Genomic DNA, 22,500 nt, shown 5'->3' with positions numbered 1-22,500 from the left:
GTTAAATTAACACAAGTGCATTTTTACCCAAGAACAATCTTGAAGCAATAAATTTTTAATGTAATGTAGTCCAGTTTTGCTAAAGCTTTATGATGAATTGAACTAATGTAAACTCTTAATACAAAGCAGGTTGTAATGTTGTTTCCCAATCATAACAGAATTGTAACCAACAATATTTTGTCATCAAAATATAAGTAAATATATTGTACAGTACAACTAACATTTGCTGGTGAAATATGTTAGTAACCACCTTTTCAGATGTAACAAGTGAAGTTTAATGATCAGATGACAAATTCATTACCACAATTTCTATAATATTTGTGTGAAGCAATTCCTTTAACTGGACATTGGATTTACTGTTGCATATTTGAAGTTCAGAAAAGCCTACTTCTTGCATGATGGTGTGCAGCAATGTAGAGTATGCAACTTTGCATCCAGTAAATACATTTCCAGTGTTTAATAAAACTGAATAATTCACTGTCCAAATTGGAGTGTCTTCATCAACTGTGTTTAAGAGCTTTGGTAACTAGATAAATGTACAGATACACTATAGATTTTCCAGCAACTGATGGCTTGGTATCTCTTGTAGCCTGGACAGAATTAGGAGTGGAAACTTCAATTTACAGTGAATGCCAGATTGGTTCATTGGGCAGCTATGTGGCATGCTCATTTAACAGAAAACAGCAGAGGCTGAATCAGCTCCATTGAGCTTGCACAAGTCCTAGCATATATGACTTGGCTTCTAAGCAGAGAAGAAGTGTCTGAAATTGAGCATAAAAACGGTCCATATCATTATGAGAAAAGATGAAAGTGTTCAGAAAAATCAGCTGCTTCAAGGCAAAATCTGTGCCAGATTTATGTGACCTCTTTTGATCTAACAAAATAAATAATACTGAAAGGGTCAGGAACCAATGGTCCTGGAAAATCAGTTGTTTATCTGTATTATTAGTAGAATACATGGTGATTAAAAAATGTGTATTAGAGCATTTCTGTACATCGATGTTGTCACAGTGGTGTAATGTGAAAAAAAAAAACAATGAAAACTGTACTTAATTTAGTCCCGTGGTTCCCTAGTCCCAGAACCCCAGGGAGTCTGCGAAAGTGGAATTGGGGACCATGATATCAGTTCAAAATTTATGTATAAGTACTCATGACATGGCTGCTAGAAAAAAATAAATTTTTTGTTTGATTTCTAAATACTGAGATGCATTTAACTGAATGCCGTGAAACTAGGAAATTGAAGTTTTTATTTGTTTATGAAATTGGCATCCAAAGGAAAATTAGATTTAACAAAGGGGATCTTTAGTAGCAAAAAGCTTGGGAACTACTAATTTAGGCATAGTTGCAAAGTCCCTTAATTACTTCTTAGTTTCATTAGTTTTACTTAAAAGAACTTCTTTCAGGGTTTCCTGTTTGATATTTACTGACTTAAGCCTTCAGGTAAGTTGGTTCTCTGTGATAAAATGAACAAAAAAAATCATTTTTCAGTTTTGTTGATTATTTAAAAAGTTGCATCAACAGTTCAGATTATTAGCATCAGTGACTATTCATTTGCCACCATATCCATTGCCTGTATTTTAGCTTTTGGATAGTTGAAGCAAAGCATTCCTCACTCTCAAGAAAACTCCTTTAATTCTGCTCAACCACAAGTTTATCTCCTGCAATGTACACACAAAAGGCACTTCCATATATCCTTCCATTTCATTATAAACATAACCTTTGTTTAATTAGAATCATTGCAATGGGATTGGTTGTATGCATTTTATTAGAGCTACAGTTATGATATAGACATTTTGTGTCACAATTATTTGTCAACTTTGAACATGTCATATCTTACCGATTTTCAGTAGTTTCAGTGTGGCTGTGGATTTCAATGTTGTTGTAGTAGTAGTAATAGGCATGTACACTTGTAAATGAATGGTAAATGCTAAGTGATGTGAAGTTACAGGATATCTTTATATAGAATAGCTGAACAAAATATTCCTTTAAAAAAATAACTGTCTAAAAAGAACTGTATTTCTTTACTGAGAAATGTTATACCAGTCTACCTAATACTTCATTTTGTATTTGATGTGTTGTACATTATTTCGACCATGTTTGACTTCATCAGAGATCATTTCTTTTTCTTTGCTAAATGATGTAAACTACCTCACGTGGGAGGTCAGTCCAAAGAGAAACAGAACTTAAAAAAAAAGGCATAGAATACGTTACCACCTTTGCTTTAATGCTTTTGAAATAGTCTCCTTCACTGTTAATGTAAGGCTTCCAGCATATTTTCCAATTATAAAAAGCATCCTGGAATGCAAACTTGCTTCACTCTGTAATTTGATGATGTTGATCATCTTTTTTTAATATAAGGGCATTACTCATCATGAGTTTGTTCCACAGGATCAAACAGTCAAGACCTTTATGTGAAGGTCCTTCAGCATTTGAAACGGCAGAGCAAAGGAAGAGGAATGGAGTTGACACTGCATCTCCTCATGGGACACTCTCTCTTTTCTCTCTTTTCTCTCTTCTCTCTCTCTCTCTCTCTCTCTCTCTCTCTCTCTCTCTCTTCTCTCTCTCTCTCTCTCTTCTCTCTTCTCTCTCTTCTCTCTCTTCTCTCTCTTCTCTCTCTTCTCTCTCTCTCTCTCTCTCTCTCTCTCTCTCTCTCTCTCTCTCTCTCTTCTCTCTCTCTCTCTCTCTCTCTCTCTCTTCTCTCTCTCTTCTCTCTTCTCTCTCTCTCTCTCTCTCTCTCTCTCTCTCTCTCTCAACAACAGAAAAGGTCAAAGTAAATTTCTTTAAGACTAAAATGCATTCCATAATGGGAAAACCATACAAGTAAACTGCATCAATAGTGGAAGGGACTAGTTTGAAGGAAACAAGTCTCAGCACTTGACGAGTGATGAAATGTTTTTCTGAAGTCAAGTTTGTTCTTGGACTGGCTTCATACATTTTCAGTTCACTGGACTTTGGTATCTAGTGTATTTCTCATATTTCTCATTCAAGAGTTTTATAAAGAATATAAATAAGTAAGACTAATTTTTATTGCAACTAGTAAACGGGCCACAATCTATTTTTCCTCTTGTCTTTACCGATTTCCTGTTTAATTCTAGGCATAAGATGTAAAATCAGTAAATGTTGAATTGATGACATGAGCATACACTAATGCATCTCTCTCCTTTTACATACTTAAAGTATTGCAGTATTGGTTTCCATTACCTAATTATTTGACTTCACCCAATCTGAGGTTTCCATAATTTCTGGTATGTGTATACAGGTATTCATTCTTCATGAAAAATGATTAGTAAAGCATTATTGTTTTTGAAAATAAATAGCAAAGAAAAAAATATATACACAAAAGGTAAACGGCCGAGTGTTTCACTAGTTGATCCTTTTATTTTCTATTGATAGATTTAGATATTTGGGGTATAATAAATAGAGCTTAAATAAACAAATATCCAAGTATAATTGACTGCTACATATTCCCTTAACAGTTTGGTACAATACATTGTAAGTACAGTACTACAATTGGTACTATTTATTCTTTTCCTTGCATTTGGTTGAAAGGGAACACCTGTTTAACAGAAGGCCATGGTCAAATTTCCTTAAAAAAAAAAAGTATAGAAAGAAAGATTATTAAAATAACATTTTAAAAATTCTCTGTCAACCAAATGCTCCCGATGTTTAGACTTCTGATGAGGGCATGTCGTATACAATGTACAGCATGATGCATTGTAAAATGGAGTTGAAGGGGGAGGTGTGTGCCTATTAATGAGATCTTAACAGAAAACCTATTCCTAGTACCAGCTGGCTTGTTCCTGACACCACAGTACTTGATTCCTATATCAATAACAATTAACCTTGGAAGTCAGCTGCTTCTGTTACAGCTAACTCAGATACTTAAAATCTGTTCCTGACAGAGAAAAAAAAATACTTTGCAGGGGGCAACATACAAGCAAAAGCATACAAAATTAATAGATCTAAAATACCCACTTGGTGAAGAAATGTGACTACTGTATGGTATGAATGGCATGACTGACCTAACCACAATGACTCACATGGAAGAACACCAAATATTGCTATCATCAGCAGGAGGGTTCTATGTCATGTAAGATGCTTGCATTCCAAGTTTCCCAAATAAAAACTTACATCCTGCACTTAATTCACATATTTTTTTTTACAATTCTAGTTTTCCTTTCCAATTCAAATGATATTCCTAAATAATGCACAACACAGCTGTAACTGCTTACCATGAAAATGATTAAGTAAGTATAATAAGAGATAACTGAATAAATAAAATAAATATCCATTAAGATTGCTTGTAAAAAGACAAAAGACAAAACAAAAGAAAAAAACAGAACTGGACCTTATGCCCTCCTGTTGATGACTGCTTTGTGAAACCACTTGTACTATCTACACTGTGCCCATCGGCACCGTAAACACTGTCCTGAACTCTGTGGCCTTACATGAAGCTGAACAAATATTCAAAATTGCTGAATAGTCACATACTAAGAAGGAAATATGAAGGTTGAAAGTAAAGACTACATTTTCTGGAAAATACTGTCATATTTATATCAATGAAATACATTTTAACCTCATGCAAAACTGCAGAATTTTGGCCATAAATGTGTGTTCAGGTCATACGAGATCACGTTGTACAATACTTTGGAAAATGCCCTGTAAATTGATTAGGAGTACCTGCTGCCCATGTCCTCTATCCTTCTTACCTATTTTACTTTGTTTTTTTCTTTTTAATTCTTTTTTTTACTGCTAATGCCTATCTATTAAATGATCCTCAGTTTCATCAAATTAATTTTAATCCTACATGCAAATTTTCTAGAAGAAACTAGTACTGAAAAGCTATACCCCTATAATGCTATTGGTGTAAATCTAAATTATGAAGGTTATCTTACAGACATAAATTTTACAACGTACATTCTTCCACAACACATCAAATCTACCAATATAAATCAGGGAACAGCTTCATGTTCATACAATAAATATAGTATGACAAAGAAAATCATATGTACATCAATTTTTAGCCTTCAACTGAGCTACGTGAAGCTGTAAATCATATGACCTTGTTCAGTTAATAAGTATGTCAATCAGTTGATCAGGACACTACCAAGGTGCAACATGATCATAGGGCTAAATAAATCTAAAGGATAGAATATGAATCATATGGTTCAAGATTGTAATCTTGAAAGGCAACATACAGTAATTTGTGCACACTTAAATACACAAAATGCAAATTATCTGGTGCCAAAATCTATGAAAAATCTACAGTTTTCCACTATATTGATAACTACAGAATCTCTGCATTTCCTAAAATGTTTCTTGGCTTTACAGCAGGTACACTACTTATATCCCCATTAATTGCCACCAAGACTCCTTCAGTAAGGAGTACACCTGAAAATATCACTTGACAAATTTAAGGACAACAGCCATCCTCTTTGCAGTTTTGCTTACATATGCCAACTGGCCAACCGCAACTCAAATTTCAACACTGCAGTATTATACATAAGCTCACTTTGATGACTCAAGAAGTGACTTCAAGCACAATATCTTGGGGGAAGAGTACAGCAATCTCTTTAGTGCCTAAGGTCACATTAGAAAATATATACCAATGTCACTAGGTATAAACTCCTGCAGCATGAGGATTGCTGGCCTGAACTATGTTAATTCATATACAATTAACTCAATTAGTAAAGACATTGCTCTGCTCTACACCTGTGTATGATCGCTTGTGACGTCTCCTAGCAATCCTTTGGCTGACCATGTTCAACATTTAACACTGATCACTGATATGAATATATTGTCAATGCAGTGCATTTCACATTACCAAAGGATCAGTATAAGGAACAGCTTAGAAGCTCATAAGCAGTTGCAGAATGCACAAATTCAACATTTTCTCCTAAACATGATGAATCCGTGCTAACCCATAGAAAAACTCTGCATCTGCATACAGCACTTAGCTTAAACATCCTTTCTTTGAAGACCAACTACTGTCTTCCTTTACTACTATCCCTTACTGAGAAATCAACATTTGTCCTCATAAGTTCAAACTTCTATTATTTTTCATCCTTGCTGTCTTTACTGTCTTCATCAGTAAAGTTCTCTTCATAAGACTCTGTGCTATCCTCTTCCAAGACAGCAGAAAGCCTCTCAACCAAGTTATTTGGAATGAGGGTCCCTGAAAACAAAGGGAAAACATGTAACATTAAATATCAATACATGCAGTTCAGAGAATAAAAGCTATTCCCTTACTTAGATTCCAAAAACCTTTAAATCCACTGTAGCATAGCACAACCAAAAACCTTTGTAATAATGTGTAAAATGTTAAATTCTCACACATCTTTTTAAAAACATACCAACAAGCTTTGTTCCCTCGTGCGTTTTCAGACGTACAACCTGCATCTTAGTAGAAGAGTGACTGTGTGGTGCTGAGGCCAGAACATCTTCCACTTTTGCCCAAACATTTAGCACCAATCCACACAATATGTGGTAAGTGCGTCGACGCAAGCCTATCTCGCATTCCAGTCCACTGTTCACCCGCCGACAGTTACCTTGCCTAATGGACAATGAGAAAGGAGTTATTTCAATATTGGTTGCTATGAATAAAAAGTGCATCCTCTATCAGCAACACAAACTCTAACAGCAACTGTAACAAAAGAACCATAACTTTACCTCTAGCTCCAGCTCAGATTTAGGATTCTAAAAACTGCATCAACTAAATAATATTTAATAAAAGCAAAAGTACCATTCCCTTTTACCTTTTTTAGGCATTTGTCACTAGGTTAGGCTTCAGATTATAATTATCCACTTCAAGTGGGTTAAAGGAGAATGCAAGATATATAATAAAGAATATCCTAGTAATTGATAAATAATCAATAGTAGGAGCTATAAGGATTTACATTACCCAACAAAACAATCTGAAATTCCCATTCCCACCACCACCACCACCACCAGTGTTCATTTTTACATACTCTAATCCATCTTGCTGAGGTTGCTTACCAGTAGGCATGTGAACAGGTGTGACTAGAGGCCTTGAACTGCTCCTCCCAGTGTTCTTGTGCCTCGTCTGGTGTCACCTTCTTGTACTTCTTCTTCAGCTCCGAAAAAGCCTCCTGTTTCATTTGCATTCCTGTGTTGGGCCGGTAAAGTATGAACATTCTGGAATTCTTCTCACGCTTCTTATTAGTGGCTGAGGGTTCTAAAACAGCAAGCACAGCAGTCTTCTTGTTATTCCGAACCTGTAAAGTTAAGTTGTAAGTAGTAAATTTTTTTCTGCACTTTGCTTAAAATATTATTGTTATGAGTATGATATAGATTAATGCTACTATCAATATCATCAATACTGCTTCATCCAAGTCATAGTCTTTGAAAAATGGAGCCATAGCAGGAAACAAAAGCCTGGTCACAAGACAAACCTGGTGGGAGAGGTAGAATCCTTCCAAGTCCCCGCTCAGTTCCGCCCATTTTTCCTGCACTTCTGCCCACGACATGCCACGCTCCACTAACACAGTGTGGATCTCAGTCTTCGCTGTTCCTGTAGCATGCTTTCCTATCCACGTTTTAGTTTTCGTTCTCTTGCAGCCCTCCCCACCAACCCCCAAATCTGGAAAAAATGAATCATAGTAATACATACATAAAAGGAAAAGATCTTAGAATTACATAAATCATTTTTAATGAATTCATAAACTGAACACACCTAGACAATCCAATATACAATATCCAAAACATGGGTTAAAAAATAAAACACTTACCAAGGATACCCATATCATATTTGCCTGTCCGCTTGGCTTGACTAATAATTGCAGCTAATGTGTCTGTGAAATATTTAAATAACCTATTTTGTAGCTCTACTGGCATTCCCAATATCCTGAAAGGGAAAATTGCTACTAAGCACAAGGTTTTCCTGAAAATTTTTCTTCAACCATTTAAGTGAAGACTTATATTTCCAAGAAATCAATTTTACAAATTAGGCAGCACAAAGTTACAAGACACAGACACCTTTCACGAACCTATTAAGGAATTTACTCAAGTTGTTATAGTCCTTATCCAGCTGATAAATGCTGTCTTCTCTTAGGATCATACCCACTCCGACAAGAGCATTCTGTATATCTGCAAAGAAGTCTCCCTTGTAGTCCTCAGGTGGGGGGACAATAGGGTGCTCATAGCCCATCATGGTCTTCATGGCTGACTCCAGTGCCATGCGGCCATATTTGTTGTCAATATTGAAGGAGGAGAGATCACGTGATTCTGTGGCTCTTCGATCTCCATGTGTTAAGGCTCCCTGTGTGAAACAAGTAAGTGATTAGTGTCATCTTGACATCAATATTAAGTTGTTTCCTTATTCATCAGTAATAAAATCAAGAATATAAGTTATCAAACTTACCAAACTCTCTAATCTCTTTGCAACAATGGAGGCAAATCGGCGTTCTCCAGCAAGTTCAGATATCAAGAAAATATATTCGGGTGCATTTACTTGGTTACTTCTGTGTGTTCGACCTGTTGCCAAATTTAGAGGAAACATTAGCTGAATAATTATGAGCATCTTAGACATCTCTATAAATTCACTGATCTTTTAAAATTCAACAGGAACTGAAAAATAGGAAAATCACAAATGTCACAAAGACTTACCAAACTGTTGAATAGCTCTGTCTGCCGACCAAGGAAGTTCAAGTGTTATGTGAACTCTTCTTCTCTGGTTTTTCACTCTGCGATCACTCTGAAGTGAAATACCTGAGCTAGCAGCCTCTGAGATGATAGCTATATCTTTTTCTGAATTCATGAACCTCTCTTTTTCTGAAGATATAAAAGGTACAAAGGTTAATCATACTGCTTTCTTTTTTTTTACTCTGAATTAATATACAACATTTGAATTTGAAGCTCAACATTCTACTTTTAGGTTCTCACCCTCAGGGAACATACTCAAACTGGAACAAATTATTTCAATCCATTTACCTATCACCATCTTACCTAGACAATAAGCTTGAGTTCTGAATATTGCTAGATAAAGAATGCTGAATAAAGGAGCTACACCACACATATTTCACAAATGACACCCACTTCCTCTTGAAAGCATTAATAAGACAATGTTAGGAGGTCCAACCACTCAACACATAAAAAATCTCCTTAACCACCTGCATACTATAACATTCACGTGTTGTCATTAAGACAACAGTTTCTCTCATTTCCAGGTCCTGAAAACACACTAGACATTGTCTTGGACCTCCCACCTTAACCCTTTGGTGACGGTTAAGAAAATTTTTTAAAAAATTCTATGCTCAGGAGATCAATGGCAACGCACCGAATTTGAGTTCAGTACATCAAACCGAATCACCGGTTCGTAGCGTAGCGTTTGTTTTGACGCCTCACGGCGTGACCCGTCAGGAAGGGTTTAAGCTAGATCACCAGCTTGAAGCCATTGTTTGTCCAGGGAAATTTCAGATTTTCTTTCAAGAGTTTGGTCTTCTTTCATAAGATAATGTGAATCCCAAAGTCTGTGGTCTGATTAACCCACTGCCAACAGGCATGCCATGCCAATGCCCACTGTGAGTGTATTTGTTTAATTGTTTTTACCCATAGACGGCTACACTTGTAATAAGTCACCAATGAGCCAATTACGAGTACTGCCTGTCTCGCCCGTTTACCCTTGTCTTTGATTTACAAAAATATTTTACAGTACCTTATTTTGCTGTTACTAATGTTTATAACAGCAATTATAATGTTGATAATAAAAATGACACCATCGATATTCATAGCACTAGTAAAAAATACATTTTCACGCCAATTCAAGGAAAGGTGAAATCAGGTAAGGCTAAGCACTAGCAGAGTCATCTATGTGTAGAGACATTTTACAAAAAATTATAAAAAATGAGCACAGCATTTTCCCAATTTTTTACTCATTTTTGCCAGCGGGAATGGGTTAATACTTCCCCTCACATATTTCTCCAAAATGCACTAAAATCCACATTACATGACTCACCCTTGATATTTAGAATCTCCAGTGGAATATCCGCTTCAGATCTGGACTCGTATATGACCTGCCCATCGTCACTTTGTACTACACGCCCCTTGCGCCCCGTCATCTCCGCCACGTTTTCTGGGCCCCCAAGCTCATCAATCAGCTGGTCTAGCGTATTTGGAGGCAGCTTTCTGCCAAGGTTGGTTATATTCTTAAGGAGATCTGACTTCATCTTCTGGGCTCTTTCCACATGGTCCCTGGGGGGAGGCGGGAGTTTGGCTCCATTTTCTGCCCGTCCCTTGCCATTCTTCTGCTTGTGGTTCTTGGCTTTCCCTCTCTTCTTCGGGCGGCCCCAACTGTCTATGGTCAGAAAGCAATAAAGAAGTGTTACTCTCCAATAGAAAATAAACAAAGAAAAAGTAACAAAAACAAGCAAAACAGTATATATAGTCAAGATTCAACACAAACCTTCATCATCAAAGTCACTTATGTCGGAGAAATCAGAGGACTGATCTGATGAGTAGGCATCATCCTCCTCCTCTTCCCCTCCACTCTCTCCTAATGGATAAATATTTAGCTTAGAAAATATACTAATAACTCAAAGAGTGAATACTTCTTACAGCACAAAATGCCCTCAGAAGACAGATCCAAGGTCTCAAAAGCAAATTCTTTTTGCCCTTTCATAGAAATAATTAAATTTGATACAAATTTTTGTTTCGGATTATACAAACAACAAATTTTAAAGTACACAAGGTAGCAGTAATCATGCATCTTCACATTGCTCAAACAAGATAAAACTGAAATTTTTAAATTGAAAGCTCCATCTTCTAAATTTCCCTGGTAAACTCTTGGGAAATCTTTTTGTATTTCTGCTAAACAGCTTTCATGTCATTAATCAAAAACTATGAAAAAAAATCTACAAAATGTGACTACAAAAAATTGGTAAAATTATAGTTTTCCTTAGCAGCTAAAGTGAAGTATAATGAGGAAAACAGTGAATCATTCATAAGCAATCACAAAAGCTGCTGGGAGAAAAAAAATAGAACTAAAAATTTTGCAAATTTCTTGAAAATAATAGCTACAAACAATCTCATTTTATGTCATACTTTTAAACTTTTAAGGTAAGCCCTCCCTGCCCAGAAACGGCAAAAGGGGAGAAACAATAATCTAAAATTTTGGGGGTTCCCTTTGAGTGTGAAGTTAGGATACAGGGATAGCAATGTATTTCATGATATAGAGGATTTAGAGGATACGTTTTATAGCAACTGTAAGCAACAAGACATTCTATCCCCCCCCCCCCCTTATTTTAGTTAACCAAATTATCAGTACAGAACATCATGAGATTAAACCATTGATGGCGGGTGTAGAAAACTAAAAAAAAAATCTACGCTCTGACGAAACACGGCAACGCGCAGACTTTGAGCGCGTGAATTCGATACATCAAGCCGAATCACTGCCTCGGAGTGATTTGGCGCACCGCCGTGGCGGACGGCCGCACGCCACATTTCGAGCGCATTGTTATGACACCTATAGGCGTGACCCGTCGGGAAGGGGTTAAAGATTTCATAAGCAAAACAAATTAAATCATCTATATTTCCTTCTCAAGCTGAGAAATGTCTGGTTTCAAGTGCAATGCATCTGATGTTATTCTCTCTTTCAAGTTTGTCACTTAAAACAATTCCCTTCCGAATGCATTTTGTTTCATCATAACCAAGTGCCAATGTTCCAGAAGGAAGTAACTAATGAAAGAGAAGCTACAATTCTAGCACCCCTGCAGACAAGTACTTCTCAACCCCTGACAAATCAACTCTACTGATACTGAACCCCAAAGAAAATATTAAGCAAGATCAAGCTTCTACTCTAATCATAACAACTACCCACTGCTCGACTGCACAACATGGAATGCACAAAGTTACCTATGGCCTGGGCTGCATTTGAGAGAGAGGTCCATCATCAACATATAGTATCACCAAGACTTCAAATTCTTACATCTAAAGAGCTTCTTTAACTCAATATTTCTATTATTGTGGGTCCAACTAGATAATGTATTCCCTACTGCATCAAATACTGTAACAGATCTTAGAGCCAATCCAATCTGGTAAGGTGAATTCTTAATTTCATAAATTGTTACTCAAACTCTCATCCTTGTTACTTTCAGTTCCAAAAGAAGCCTACAAATACAACTGGCAGAGCAAAAACTGAATCCAAAGGAAACAGAGACCAACCCTCACCTGACATCTCAAAGTCAGAGTCTTCTTCATTATCGGAGTGGATGTCCTTGTACCTTCTTTTTGCTGCTCTCTGTGCCGCTTGTCGTACTTCAGGGGGAACAAATTGCATGAGAACTTATTTAAACATCACTTAGCCATTATTCTTTAAGACCTGAAAAAATATCCAGTATGTCCAAAGTAAAGACATTCTAAAATCAATACATATCCAACTAAATAAAAGTTTACCTTCCTAAATTTTAAGGTAGACTGGTTGAAGATCTGATCTACTAAATAAACAAATAAAAATATAGTATAACTGCACTTGTAATTAATTATTAATTAACTTAAATGGTATGGAAAATCTCTGGTCTTTACCAGAAAGCAGGATATTTCTCCCTCTTCTCAAGACCTTCCATCAGGTTTTTAGCCAACTCACCTGGTTTCCTTTTTGAAGTCTTCCCTGTGACTTCATTAATAATATCCTTGAATTCTTTACTGGTTTCTGAGATTCCAAGAATCTTGTTGATGCGATTGCGGTCAGGTGCTGGGAAGTGTTTCTCCACTAAAGACTCCAGGACTCCTGTTAAATAGAGACAAATGGAATTTTTAAAAGTCACATATAAAATATGTAACAAAATGACTATTCAATAAATAAGTAAATATATACATATATATACATATTTCTATATACATTTAAAAATAAATTCATAAAAAAATGAAAAAAAATTAATACACAAACAAAAAAGGGGGGGGGGGGGACTATTTCTCATCTAAATCAATGAAACAAGTTTATACATGTACCTCTTGCAGTTGAAACAAAATCTGAGAGTTCCCCATCATCTTTTTCCAATTGTTCTATAGTTCTTGCTTCTCCGGTCGACTGTAAGCCAATGACTACACATCTGTTTGTTTTGACAGCCTCACGAGCTAGTCGCACTGCATGGTCCACCTGGTTTTGTTAAGAACACAACTATGTAGAAAGCATAATTACATAAACTATAAACCATAATTAAAATCTACTTTGTTTATCAGCAGAATAAAAAAACCTTTGTTAAGAGTGGCACTATTTAAAATGTAAATGACATACCTTTGCAGCAATGCACAAATACTTGAAGAAACGCTGATGTGAAGACCAGAACTGACCCCACATGGATTTCTTCATCCCCTTCTCTGCATTGATCAGCTCTGATGCCTCCTGGAACTTCTGACGGGCATCCACCCACTGTAATGGAGGGAGGGGGGTCATGAGTAACACTGTGGACCACATATGGATCACTTACATACCCAAAATGCTTCAAAGAATTTCATTGCAATTACTGTTACCTCTGCAATTTTACATGTTGGTCATTAATTCAAGTGAACCATTGTTATCCTGGTCATACTTGGAAACAAAAAGTCCAAGCTTCACAACTGCTTACTGAGCCTCAGACTCAACCAGTCAACTTTCCAGTTGGATATTTCTCTGGGACACTTGACAAATTAAACAGATCTGGCACAGATAGTTTTAATTTACTGTTTTCTACTGAAGGCCAAAGGATATTTGTGAACAATTTGTTGTTTTGGCCCATATAGGGTTAAAATGACTAGTTACTGGAATGAAAACCTTATCCACATGAAACTGATATCTAATTTGCTAAGAAAAGGTTTATTTTGTCAGCAAAGCACTGGCTTGTGTTGCAGGATCCTTGGAAGTCCACCTGAAATCCCGTAAATCACTTGCCACATAAAATACTTACCAATTTGACAGAGTCATCATACACTAGCTTGATATCTTCCTCCAAAGGAACTTCTTCTATTCTGAAGGATACTCCATGGAAGCTTAGTTGTCGGGCAATGTACATGCCACGGAGTTTCATGTCCATAGCCACGATCTCCATAGCACCAACACCCCTGAAGAGGAAAATAATGATAGTAGTTAAAATCTATAAATTTAAATTGACTTCAATGCTTAAGTTTTCCTTATCATCAGAACGTTACATTTCCATATTTCAGTCTATCTGTATATTCACCTACTGACCACATTAGGTGAAACTAAACCTAGTGATTATGCATCATTCAAAAATTAGAAAAAATCAGTGCCTACCTCTTTTCAACAGCACTGATGAAATCTGTGAATTCGGGGAACGGAGTTCCCTTGCCCCAGATTCCAACACGGACCATGTATGCCATATTCTTTGGTTCAGATGCTCCAGTAGCAGATGCATACACCACACGCGCTTTGGGTAATCTGTTCTGGAGTTCTAAGACAGTTAAACCTGTCTTGGTTGGCTTTCCAGAGCCCACCGGGCAGAGGTTCTTGGCACGATGGCATTCATCAAACACAATCTGTGAACAAGCCATTAGACATTAAACATTTATATATTTCTCAGTGTCAGATTTCCAATATGATTATCTAAAAACATTTCAACATACCTTTCAGTAAAACTAGCTTTTACATGATACTGGTATATTTATATTATTTTATTCACTTCAACGACTGCATCAGTTGTTATGGATCAGTATATAAACTATACATATGAAAAAATTCTTAGACAGGAAAATCTAAGAGTGTCATACAGTCACTACTGAATAAACAGTACACAATAACAATGATGATATCAAATACAGCATCACAAAACATCAATGCACAGAAACAGTAGTTTCAAATTTTCTTCTTCATAAATGATACCATGCATTTCTATCTAGGAAAATGACTTTATTACAAGTGCAGGTGATGTTCCCAAAAATATGACATATCTATTTTCATTACATAATTTTTTTTAAATCACAAAAATTTATTTTTCTAACAAATACCCTAGTAAAATGGGGTGTCTTACAGGTTTCCCAAAGAGAACAGTGAACAGAAATACAGGCACAGATACACACATGTGCACACAGAGCAAAAGCAAGGCAATACTTACAACACCATCAAAATCATCGCCGCACCAGTTCAGAATCTGCTTTAAACGGCTCTTGTATTTTCCTTGGCCACTTGAAGACTCTCCGATCAAAGCTGAATAGGTGGCAAAGAGGACGCCCTTCTTTACATTACCATTGAGGTCAGAGTTGATTTTTCCATATTTCATTTTGCTGAGGAAGTGAACCTGGATGTGGCCCGCACCAATATCCTTCAAGTCCCGTTCAGCATCGTACTTTAAGTCATTTGACACTGACACCCATATGGACTTCTTTCGCCCCTTTAGGTAGTTCTCATAGATTATCCCTCCAATAGTACGGCCCTTGCCCACACCAGCACCATCACCTGGTGAAAAATTATAGAAATGTTAAAGATGACTAATCTTTAAAAATATTCATCTGATAAAACTTTTATACAAACTTACAAAATAAAGGTACCTTATACAGAATAATTTTCAAAATTTCTAAAACTATATGCTGAAGGAGAGCTATTCAATTTACCCAAAAGCATAAACAAGGCAATGCTTATTCAATAATTTTCTTTGATATTGATACACTGAACTTATGCCATACGGAGCAAAGCCTTTCAGAAACTGGCAGGCTACAGTCCCCTTATCTTTTTCTTATCAATGGAAGGTAGAGAGTACATGGAAATAATTCTGGGACTATTAAGCAAGTTTCTTCTAGCTACATCCCCCCAAACCCACCCTCTTGAGCTCCTTCTCCCTCAGCCAATCATACAACCAGATCCTGGTTTTGTTACTGCCTCTCTTTTCCTTGTGAATGAATACAGTGTAAAGGTAAAAGCATAAAATAAGAATTCTTGCAATGTATGGCATATGAAACCCCTACAAAGACCGCATTCCCTTGATACCCCCTTGTCTCCCTGAACTAATCGTGAGTGTCTTGGCACCCTCTCTTCTTACTTGTGAATGAACATAGTAAGTATAACATTAGAATCATCATAATATATGTCATGTACATCCCAAATCCCCTCCATTCCCCTTTCCATGGTACCCTGTAGTCTCTCTGAACCAATCATGTGTACCTCCTATCCTTGGTAACACCTCTGTGAATGAATGTGAGCATGAAACAAATTTTCATGACTTGTGGCTTTTCTTTACTTTATTCATTAATAACAATATGATGATGATTATAATGTGGTATGAAGAAAGCCCTGTACTCCTCCAATATTACACTTTGTCTGTGTCGTCAGTGTCGTCAGTGTCGTCAGTGTCTGTGTCGTCAGTGTCTGTGTCGTCAGTGTCTGTGTCGTCAGTGTCTGTGTCGTCAGTGTCTGTGTCGTCAGTGTCTGTGTCGTCAGTGTCTGTGTCGTCAGTGTCTGTCGTCAGTCTGTGTCGTCAGTGTCTGTCTGTCTGTCTGTCTATGTCTGTGTCTATGTCTGTGTCTGTCTGTGTCGTCAGTGTCTGTGTCGTCAGTGTCTGTGTCGTCAGTGTCTGTGTCGTCAGTGTCTGTGTCGTCAGTGTCTGTGTCGTCAGTGTCTGTGTCGTCAGTGTCTGTGTCGTCAGTGTCTGTGTCGTCAGTGTCTGTGTCGTCAGTGTCTGTGTCGTCAGTGTCTGTGTCGTCAGTGTCTGTGTCGTCAGTGTCTGTGTCGTCAGTGTCTGTGTCGTCAGTGTCTGTGTCGTCAGTGTCTGTGTCTGTCTGTCTGTCTGTCTATGTCTGTGTCTATGTCTGTGTCTGTCTGTGTCTGTCTGTGTCTGTCTATGTCTGTGTCTGTCTATGTCTGTGTCTGTCTATGTCTGTCTGTCTATGCTCTGCTGCTGTCATGTCTGTCTGCCTGCTGTCTGTCTGTGTCTGTCTGTCTTGTCTGTGTCTGCCTGCCTGTCTGTCTGTCTGCCTGTCTGTCCTGCTGCCTGCCTGCCTGCCTGCGCTGTCTGTCTGTCTGCCTGCCTGCTGTCTGTCTGCTGTCTGCCTGCTGTCTGCCTTCTGTCTGCTGCTGCTGTCTGCCTGCTGTCTGCCTGCTGCCTGCTGTTGTCTGCTGCTGCCTGTCTGCCTGTCTGTCTGCTGCTGCTGCCTGCCTGTCTGCCTGCTGTCTGCCTGCCTGCTGTCTGTCTGCTGCCTGCTGTCCTGCTGCTGCTGCCTGCCTGCTGCCTGTCTGTCTGCCTGCTGCTTTGCCTGCTGCCTGTCTGCCTGTTGTCTGTCTGCTGCTGTCTGTCTGCTGTCTGCCTGTCCTGCTGCTGTCTGTCTGCCTGCCTGTCTGCCTGCTGCCTGCCTGCTGTCTGTCCTGCCTGCTGTCTGCCTGCTGTCTGCCTGTCTGTCTGTCTGTCTGTCTGCCTGTCTGTCTGCCTGCTGCCTGCCTGCCTGCCTGTCTGCCTGCCTGCTGTCTGTCTGTCTGCCTGCCTGCTGCCTGCCTGCCTGCCTGCCTGTCCTGCCTGCTGTCTGCCTGCCTGTCTGCCTGCTGCCTGTCTGCCTGCCTGCCTGTCTGTGTCTGCTGCCTGTCTGCCTGCTGCCTGCTGCCTGCCTGCCTGCCTGCTGCCTGCTGTCTGTCCTGCCTGCTGCCTGCTGCTGTCTGCCTGTCTGCCTGCCTGTCTGCCTGTCTGTCTGCTGCCTGCCTGCCTGCTGCCTGCTGTCTGCCTGCTCTGTCTGCCTGCCTGCTGCTGCCTGCCTGTCTGCCTGCCTGCTGCTGTCTGCCTGCCTCTGTCTGCTGCCTGTCTGTCTGCTGCTGTACTGCTGCCTGCCTGCTGTCTGCCTGCCTGCTGTCTGCTGCCTGCTGTCTGTCTGCCTGTCTGTCTGTCTGTCTGTCTGCTGCCGCTGCTGCTGTGCCTGCCTGCCTGTCCTGCTGCTGTCTGCCTGCCTGTCTGCCTGCTATCTGTCTGCTGCCTGTCTGTCTGCCTGCCTGCTGCTCTGCCTGCTGCCTGCCTGCCTGTCTGCCTGCCTTGCTCTGCCTGCTGCCTGCTGCCTGCCTGCCTGCCTGTGCTGCTCTGTCTGTCTGCCTGCCTGCCTGCCTGTCTGTCTGCCTGTCTGCCTGCCTGCTGCTGCTCCTGCCTGTCTGCTGCCTGTCTGCCTGTCTGCCTGCCTGCCTGCCTGTCTGCCTGTCTGTCTGCGCCTGCCTGTCCTGCCTGTCTGTCCTGCTGTCTGTGCCTGCCTGCCTGTCCTGCCTGCCTGTCTGCCTGCCTGCCTGCCTGCCTGCCTGCCTGCCTGCCTGTCTGCCTGCCTGTCTGTCTGTCTGTCTGCCTGTCTGCCTGTCTGTCTGTCTGCCTGTCTGTCCTGTGTCTGTCTGCCTGTCTGCCTGTCTGTCTGTCTGTCTGTCTGCCTGCCTGCCTGCCTGCCTGCCTGCCTGCCTGTCTGCCTGCCTGTCTGTCTGCCTGCCTGTCTGCCTGTCTGTCTGCCTGTCTGCCTGCCTGTCTGTCTGCCTGCCTGTCTGTCTGCCTGCCTGTCTGCCTGCCTGCCTGTCTGTCTGTCTGTCTGCCTGCCTGCCTGCCTGCCTGCCTGCCTGCCTGCCTGTCTGCCTGCCTGTCTGTCTGCCTGTCTGTCTGTCTGCCTGCCTGCCTGTCTGTGTGCCTGTCTGCCTGTCTGCCTGCCTGCCTGTCTGCCTGTCTGCCTGCCTGCCTGCCTGCCTGTCTGTCTGTCTGCCTGCCTGTCTGCCTGCCTGCCTGCCTGTCTGCTCTGTCTGCCTGCCTGTCTGCCTGTCTGCCTGCCTGTCTGTCTGTCTGCCTGCCTGCCTGCGTGCCTGCCTGCCTGTCTGCCTGCCTGCCTGTCTGCCTGCCTGTCTGCCTGCCTATCTGTCTGTCTGTCTGTCTGCCTGCCTGCCTGCCTGCCTGCCTGCCTGCCTGCCTGCCTGCCTGCCTGCCTGCCTGTCTGCCTGCCTGTCTGCCTGCCTGCCTGCCTGTCTGTCTGCCTGCCTGCCTGCCTGCCTGCCTGCCTGCCTGCCTGTCTGTCTGCCTGCCTGTCTGCCTGCCTATCTGTCTGCCTGTCTGTCTGCCTGCCTGCCTGCCTGCCTGCCTGCCTGTCTGTCCTGCCTGCCTGTCTGTCCTGCCTGTCTGTCTGCCTGCCTGCCTGTCTGCCTGTCCTGCCTGCCTGCCTGTCTGCCTGCCTATCTGTCTGTCTGTCCTGTCTGCCTGCCTGCCTGTCTGCCTGCCTGCCTGCCTGTCTGTCTGCCTGTCTGCCTGCCTGCCTGCCTGCCTGCCTGCCTGTCTGTCTGTCTGTCTGTCTGCCTGCCTGCCTGCCTGCCTGCCTGCCTGCCTGCCTGTCTGCCTGTCTGTCTGCCTGTCTGCCTGCCTGTCTGCCTGCCTGTCTGTCTGCCTGTCTGCCTGCCTGCCTGCCTGTCTGTCTGCCTGTCTGTCTGCCTGCCTGTCTGCCTGCCTATCTGTCTGCCTGTCTGTCTGCCTGCCTGCCTGCCTGTCTGCCTGCCTGCGTGCCTGCCTGCCTGCCTGCCTGTCTGCCTGCCTGCCTGCCTGCCTGTCTGCCTGCCTGTCTGTCTGCCTGCCTATCTGTCTGTCTGTCTGCCTGCCTGCCTGTCTGCCTGCCTGCCTGCCTGCCTGCCTGCCTGCCTGTCTGCCTGCCTGCCTGCCTGTCTGCCTGCCTGCCTGCCTGCCTGTCTGCCTGCCTGCCTGCCTGCCTGCCTGCCTGCCTGCCTGCCTGCCTGCCTGCCTGTCTGCCTGCCTGTCTGCCTGCCTGCCTGTCTGTCTGCCTGCCTGCCTGCCTGCCTGCCTGCCTGTCTGTCTGCCTGCCTGCCTGTCTGCCTGCCTGCCTGTCATGTCATGACATGTTATCCAGCGCAGTGACAATAAGGGCAATGGGAGTGGGAGTAATCTCTTTTATTCATGATCACTTCTCTCTTTCCTTACCCACTATTTCTCTTCTCCCTTACCCACTATTTCTCTTCTCCCTTACCCACTATTTCTCTTCTCCCTTACCCACTATTTCTCTTCTCCCTTCTTTCTCAATCTCTCCCCCTTCTTTCTCTCTCTTTTCCCCTTTTCCTATCCTTCCCTCTCCCTCTCTCCCTTTCTCTCCCCTTCTCTCTCTCTTTTCCCCTCTTCCCATCTCTTTCCCTCTCCCTCTCTTCCCTTTCCTTTTTCCTGTATTTCCCACTCAACATCTTCCTCCCCTTACAATGTATTAGCAAGGTTGCCAAAATACTTTTTTAGGTTATTAAGTAAACAGCTTCTCCACCATAGGTCACGTATGAGAACCAGACCAAACACTACTCCAATACAACTTACCAATGAGAAAGCCAGAACGTGTCCCATCTGGTAGGAAGTGCTCGTGCTGCTGAGAGGCATATGTGATACTCTCCAACTGCAGGGCCGAAAGTTTGCCTGTGTCAATGGTTGTATCAGGAATATCCATTTTGTACCAAACGTCAGGAGGTTCTACTGAGGACATTGACGCTGTCTCCACCACCTGGTCTGGATGCTTGATGCCAACCTTCACTGCAAACGAAAATCAAGGCTGTTCATCTCTCTACACAATGATATTCAGTTTATCTAAAAAGTCAACAAAACTATCTATACATCCCTCCCCTCCAGCATAACTACAAAGGTACATACACTTTGAAGGCATGTAGTCTGAGTAGGTTTCCGCAACACCCATGCCATCGTCCTCCTCCACATCTTCCTCAGCTGCCGGTTGTGCCAGCATCAAAGGGTTGACCTGCATCCCCATCTGGCGGTTGACAAGAGATACGTACATCAAAAACAGATACATGTACTAACATGTATCAAGACATTACAAAAAAAAATAAAATAATAAAATAAAATAAAAAATAATTATATACATATATATATATATATTCTAAACAGCCTGTAAAAACACCAGTGGTACATTTCTGTTCAGCTATGTGATTGTGCTACAAAATAAGATTCTAAATCCATGCCTAAACTGAACAAAAAAACAACAAAGGAAATTAAGAAAAAAGGAAGCTCTCATACAGAATGCATGCACACCAGACCATACGAATAAATGCAAAGAGCAATAAACATATGCAATTTCTAGAAGCTGAACACAACTTTTCACTTAACATGACCTATCCTGACAGGTCTTGTAATATTAAAAGCAATGGATACGATCTAGCATGAAGGCCACATAAATTTTAAACAATCATAATTAAGTACATTTGCTTAACCTTAAGTCATGTGAATAATCTTGGGGGGAAAATTAACCTGGCATTAGTGCAGGATAAAATATAATTTCACCAATCAGAATTTTTTTTTTTTTTTTTTAACATATCTTTTAACCATTTTGTTGTATTATTTCTGAAACCAATCCCCACCCCCACCTTACACAACAGCTGTTCAAAAAGAAAAAAACAAGTCCTTTCACACAAGCAGCCATTAAAAAAACGAAAAAAGGTTATCACCTGCATCCACAATGAATTACCCATGGATTTAATATACAGCCATTCCCTGTCCTCAACAGTGAGGCAAAAGGGTGCCTCAATCAGCTCACGAATCTTCTTGTCAGACTGTCTGCAAAGCCTGTACATCCTCTTCTGTATGTCTAAATTTGTGAATGCCAATTCTAGACTCACAGGCCAATTGCAAAGCTGACATAATGCACTGCCTATAGTCATCTCGTTGTGCATGGGGCATCTCACTTTCTGGAAGAAATCATCTCTGCCTTGCACTAGTTGGCTCAGGCCACCCAAATACCTGAAAAAGCTCGCCATTCCCCTTGGGGCTCGTGGCCTTCCACTGTTCCTCTTTTTGGAAGGGGGAAGGAAGGGCTCCTCCAACCTTCTTTTGTTGCTTTCAGCTGAGTGAGGCTCCTTCAATATTCCTTTATTTTTTCGAAGTGGACCTTGATGCTTCCTGATCAACGTTTTCTCACTTGCAATAGCAACAACCTCAATGCCCGATTCTTTTGAAGGCAAATGTTTAACTGGCAGGCTTCTTGCTTTCTCATTCAAAATCTGAATATCAGATGATTCAACTCTATTTGATGTTGAAAGTACTCTGAGCACTTCAACATCATCTTCACAATCACGTTTTGCACGGACCTCTGATAGGCCCTCAGTGCAATAACCACTTGATGATGTATCTTCTATGACTTCTACATCTGAATCTTCCCCATTCATGAAGATATCAGGTAAATCCTCATCATCATCATTCAGCACAATACAAGGTGCTTCTGAAGGGAGCCCCCACACAGGAGGCCTCCCCACAAGGCTACTTGCCCCAGCCCTCGGGCCCCTCTCAACAGAGGCATGAAGTCTTTCTTGCTCTTGCTTCTTCAGTTTTGTCTTCTGCCTCTGACTGATCCACTCGGGCACAGGAATGTCTGGCAGTTCACCATCTTCATTTTCCTTGTCACTTTCCATCGTCAATCACTTTTGTCAAATAATCCATGCAATGCTCCTTTTCTTAAGCTTGCAGCTTAAGGCCATTTCTACAATATGCAAACATCATTTTGATTAATCTTCAACCATGGTGAATCAACACCTTTTCATTTTCCATTGAACTGGAAGACCCCTAGGCACAA

General features: G+C 41.1%; 1 protein-coding gene across 3 annotated transcripts in view; it reads right to left on the bottom strand.

Annotated features, from left to right (window-relative positions):
• Positions 1-3,429: 3,429 nt before the first annotated feature.
• The window catches only part of LOC125041528 (protein strawberry notch-like), a 41,471-nt gene continuing 22,400 nt past the window's right edge, over positions 3,430-22,500 (bottom strand). For 2 of the 3 annotated variants that reach the window (XM_047636548.1, XM_047636549.1), the window contains 19 exons: positions 20,571-20,685; positions 20,244-20,453; positions 15,063-15,403; positions 14,246-14,487; positions 13,899-14,052; positions 13,250-13,384; positions 12,964-13,111; positions 12,599-12,742; positions 12,184-12,270; positions 10,421-10,510; positions 9,974-10,312; positions 8,626-8,790; positions 8,381-8,493; positions 8,007-8,278; positions 7,749-7,864; positions 7,413-7,600; positions 6,997-7,235; positions 6,354-6,553; positions 3,430-6,175 (listed from right to left, as the gene is read on the bottom strand). In XM_047636548.1, coding sequence (XP_047492504.1) covers positions 6,054-6,175; positions 6,354-6,553; positions 6,997-7,235; positions 7,413-7,600; positions 7,749-7,864; positions 8,007-8,278; positions 8,381-8,493; positions 8,626-8,790; positions 9,974-10,312; positions 10,421-10,510; positions 12,184-12,270; positions 12,599-12,742; positions 12,964-13,111; positions 13,250-13,384; positions 13,899-14,052; positions 14,246-14,487; positions 15,063-15,403; positions 20,244-20,453; positions 20,571-20,685 — 3,420 coding nt within the window. In that variant the 3' untranslated portion in view covers positions 3,430-6,053. Of the gene's footprint in view, positions 6,176-6,353; positions 6,554-6,996; positions 7,236-7,412; positions 7,601-7,748; positions 7,865-8,006; positions 8,279-8,380; positions 8,494-8,625; positions 8,791-9,973; positions 10,313-10,420; positions 10,511-12,183; positions 12,271-12,598; positions 12,743-12,963; positions 13,112-13,249; positions 13,385-13,898; positions 14,053-14,245; positions 14,488-15,062; positions 15,404-20,243; positions 20,454-20,570; positions 20,686-21,379 lie in introns of all 3 variants that reach the window. The other variant, XM_047636547.1, reaches the window with a different exon arrangement.

The sequence above is a fragment of the Penaeus chinensis genome, chromosome 30 (assembly GCF_019202785.1).
Source record: "Penaeus chinensis breed Huanghai No. 1 chromosome 30, ASM1920278v2, whole genome shotgun sequence".
Classification (NCBI taxonomy): Eukaryota; Metazoa; Arthropoda; class Malacostraca; order Decapoda; family Penaeidae; genus Penaeus; species Penaeus chinensis.
This window is presented reverse-complemented; position numbering and strand designations above follow the sequence as displayed.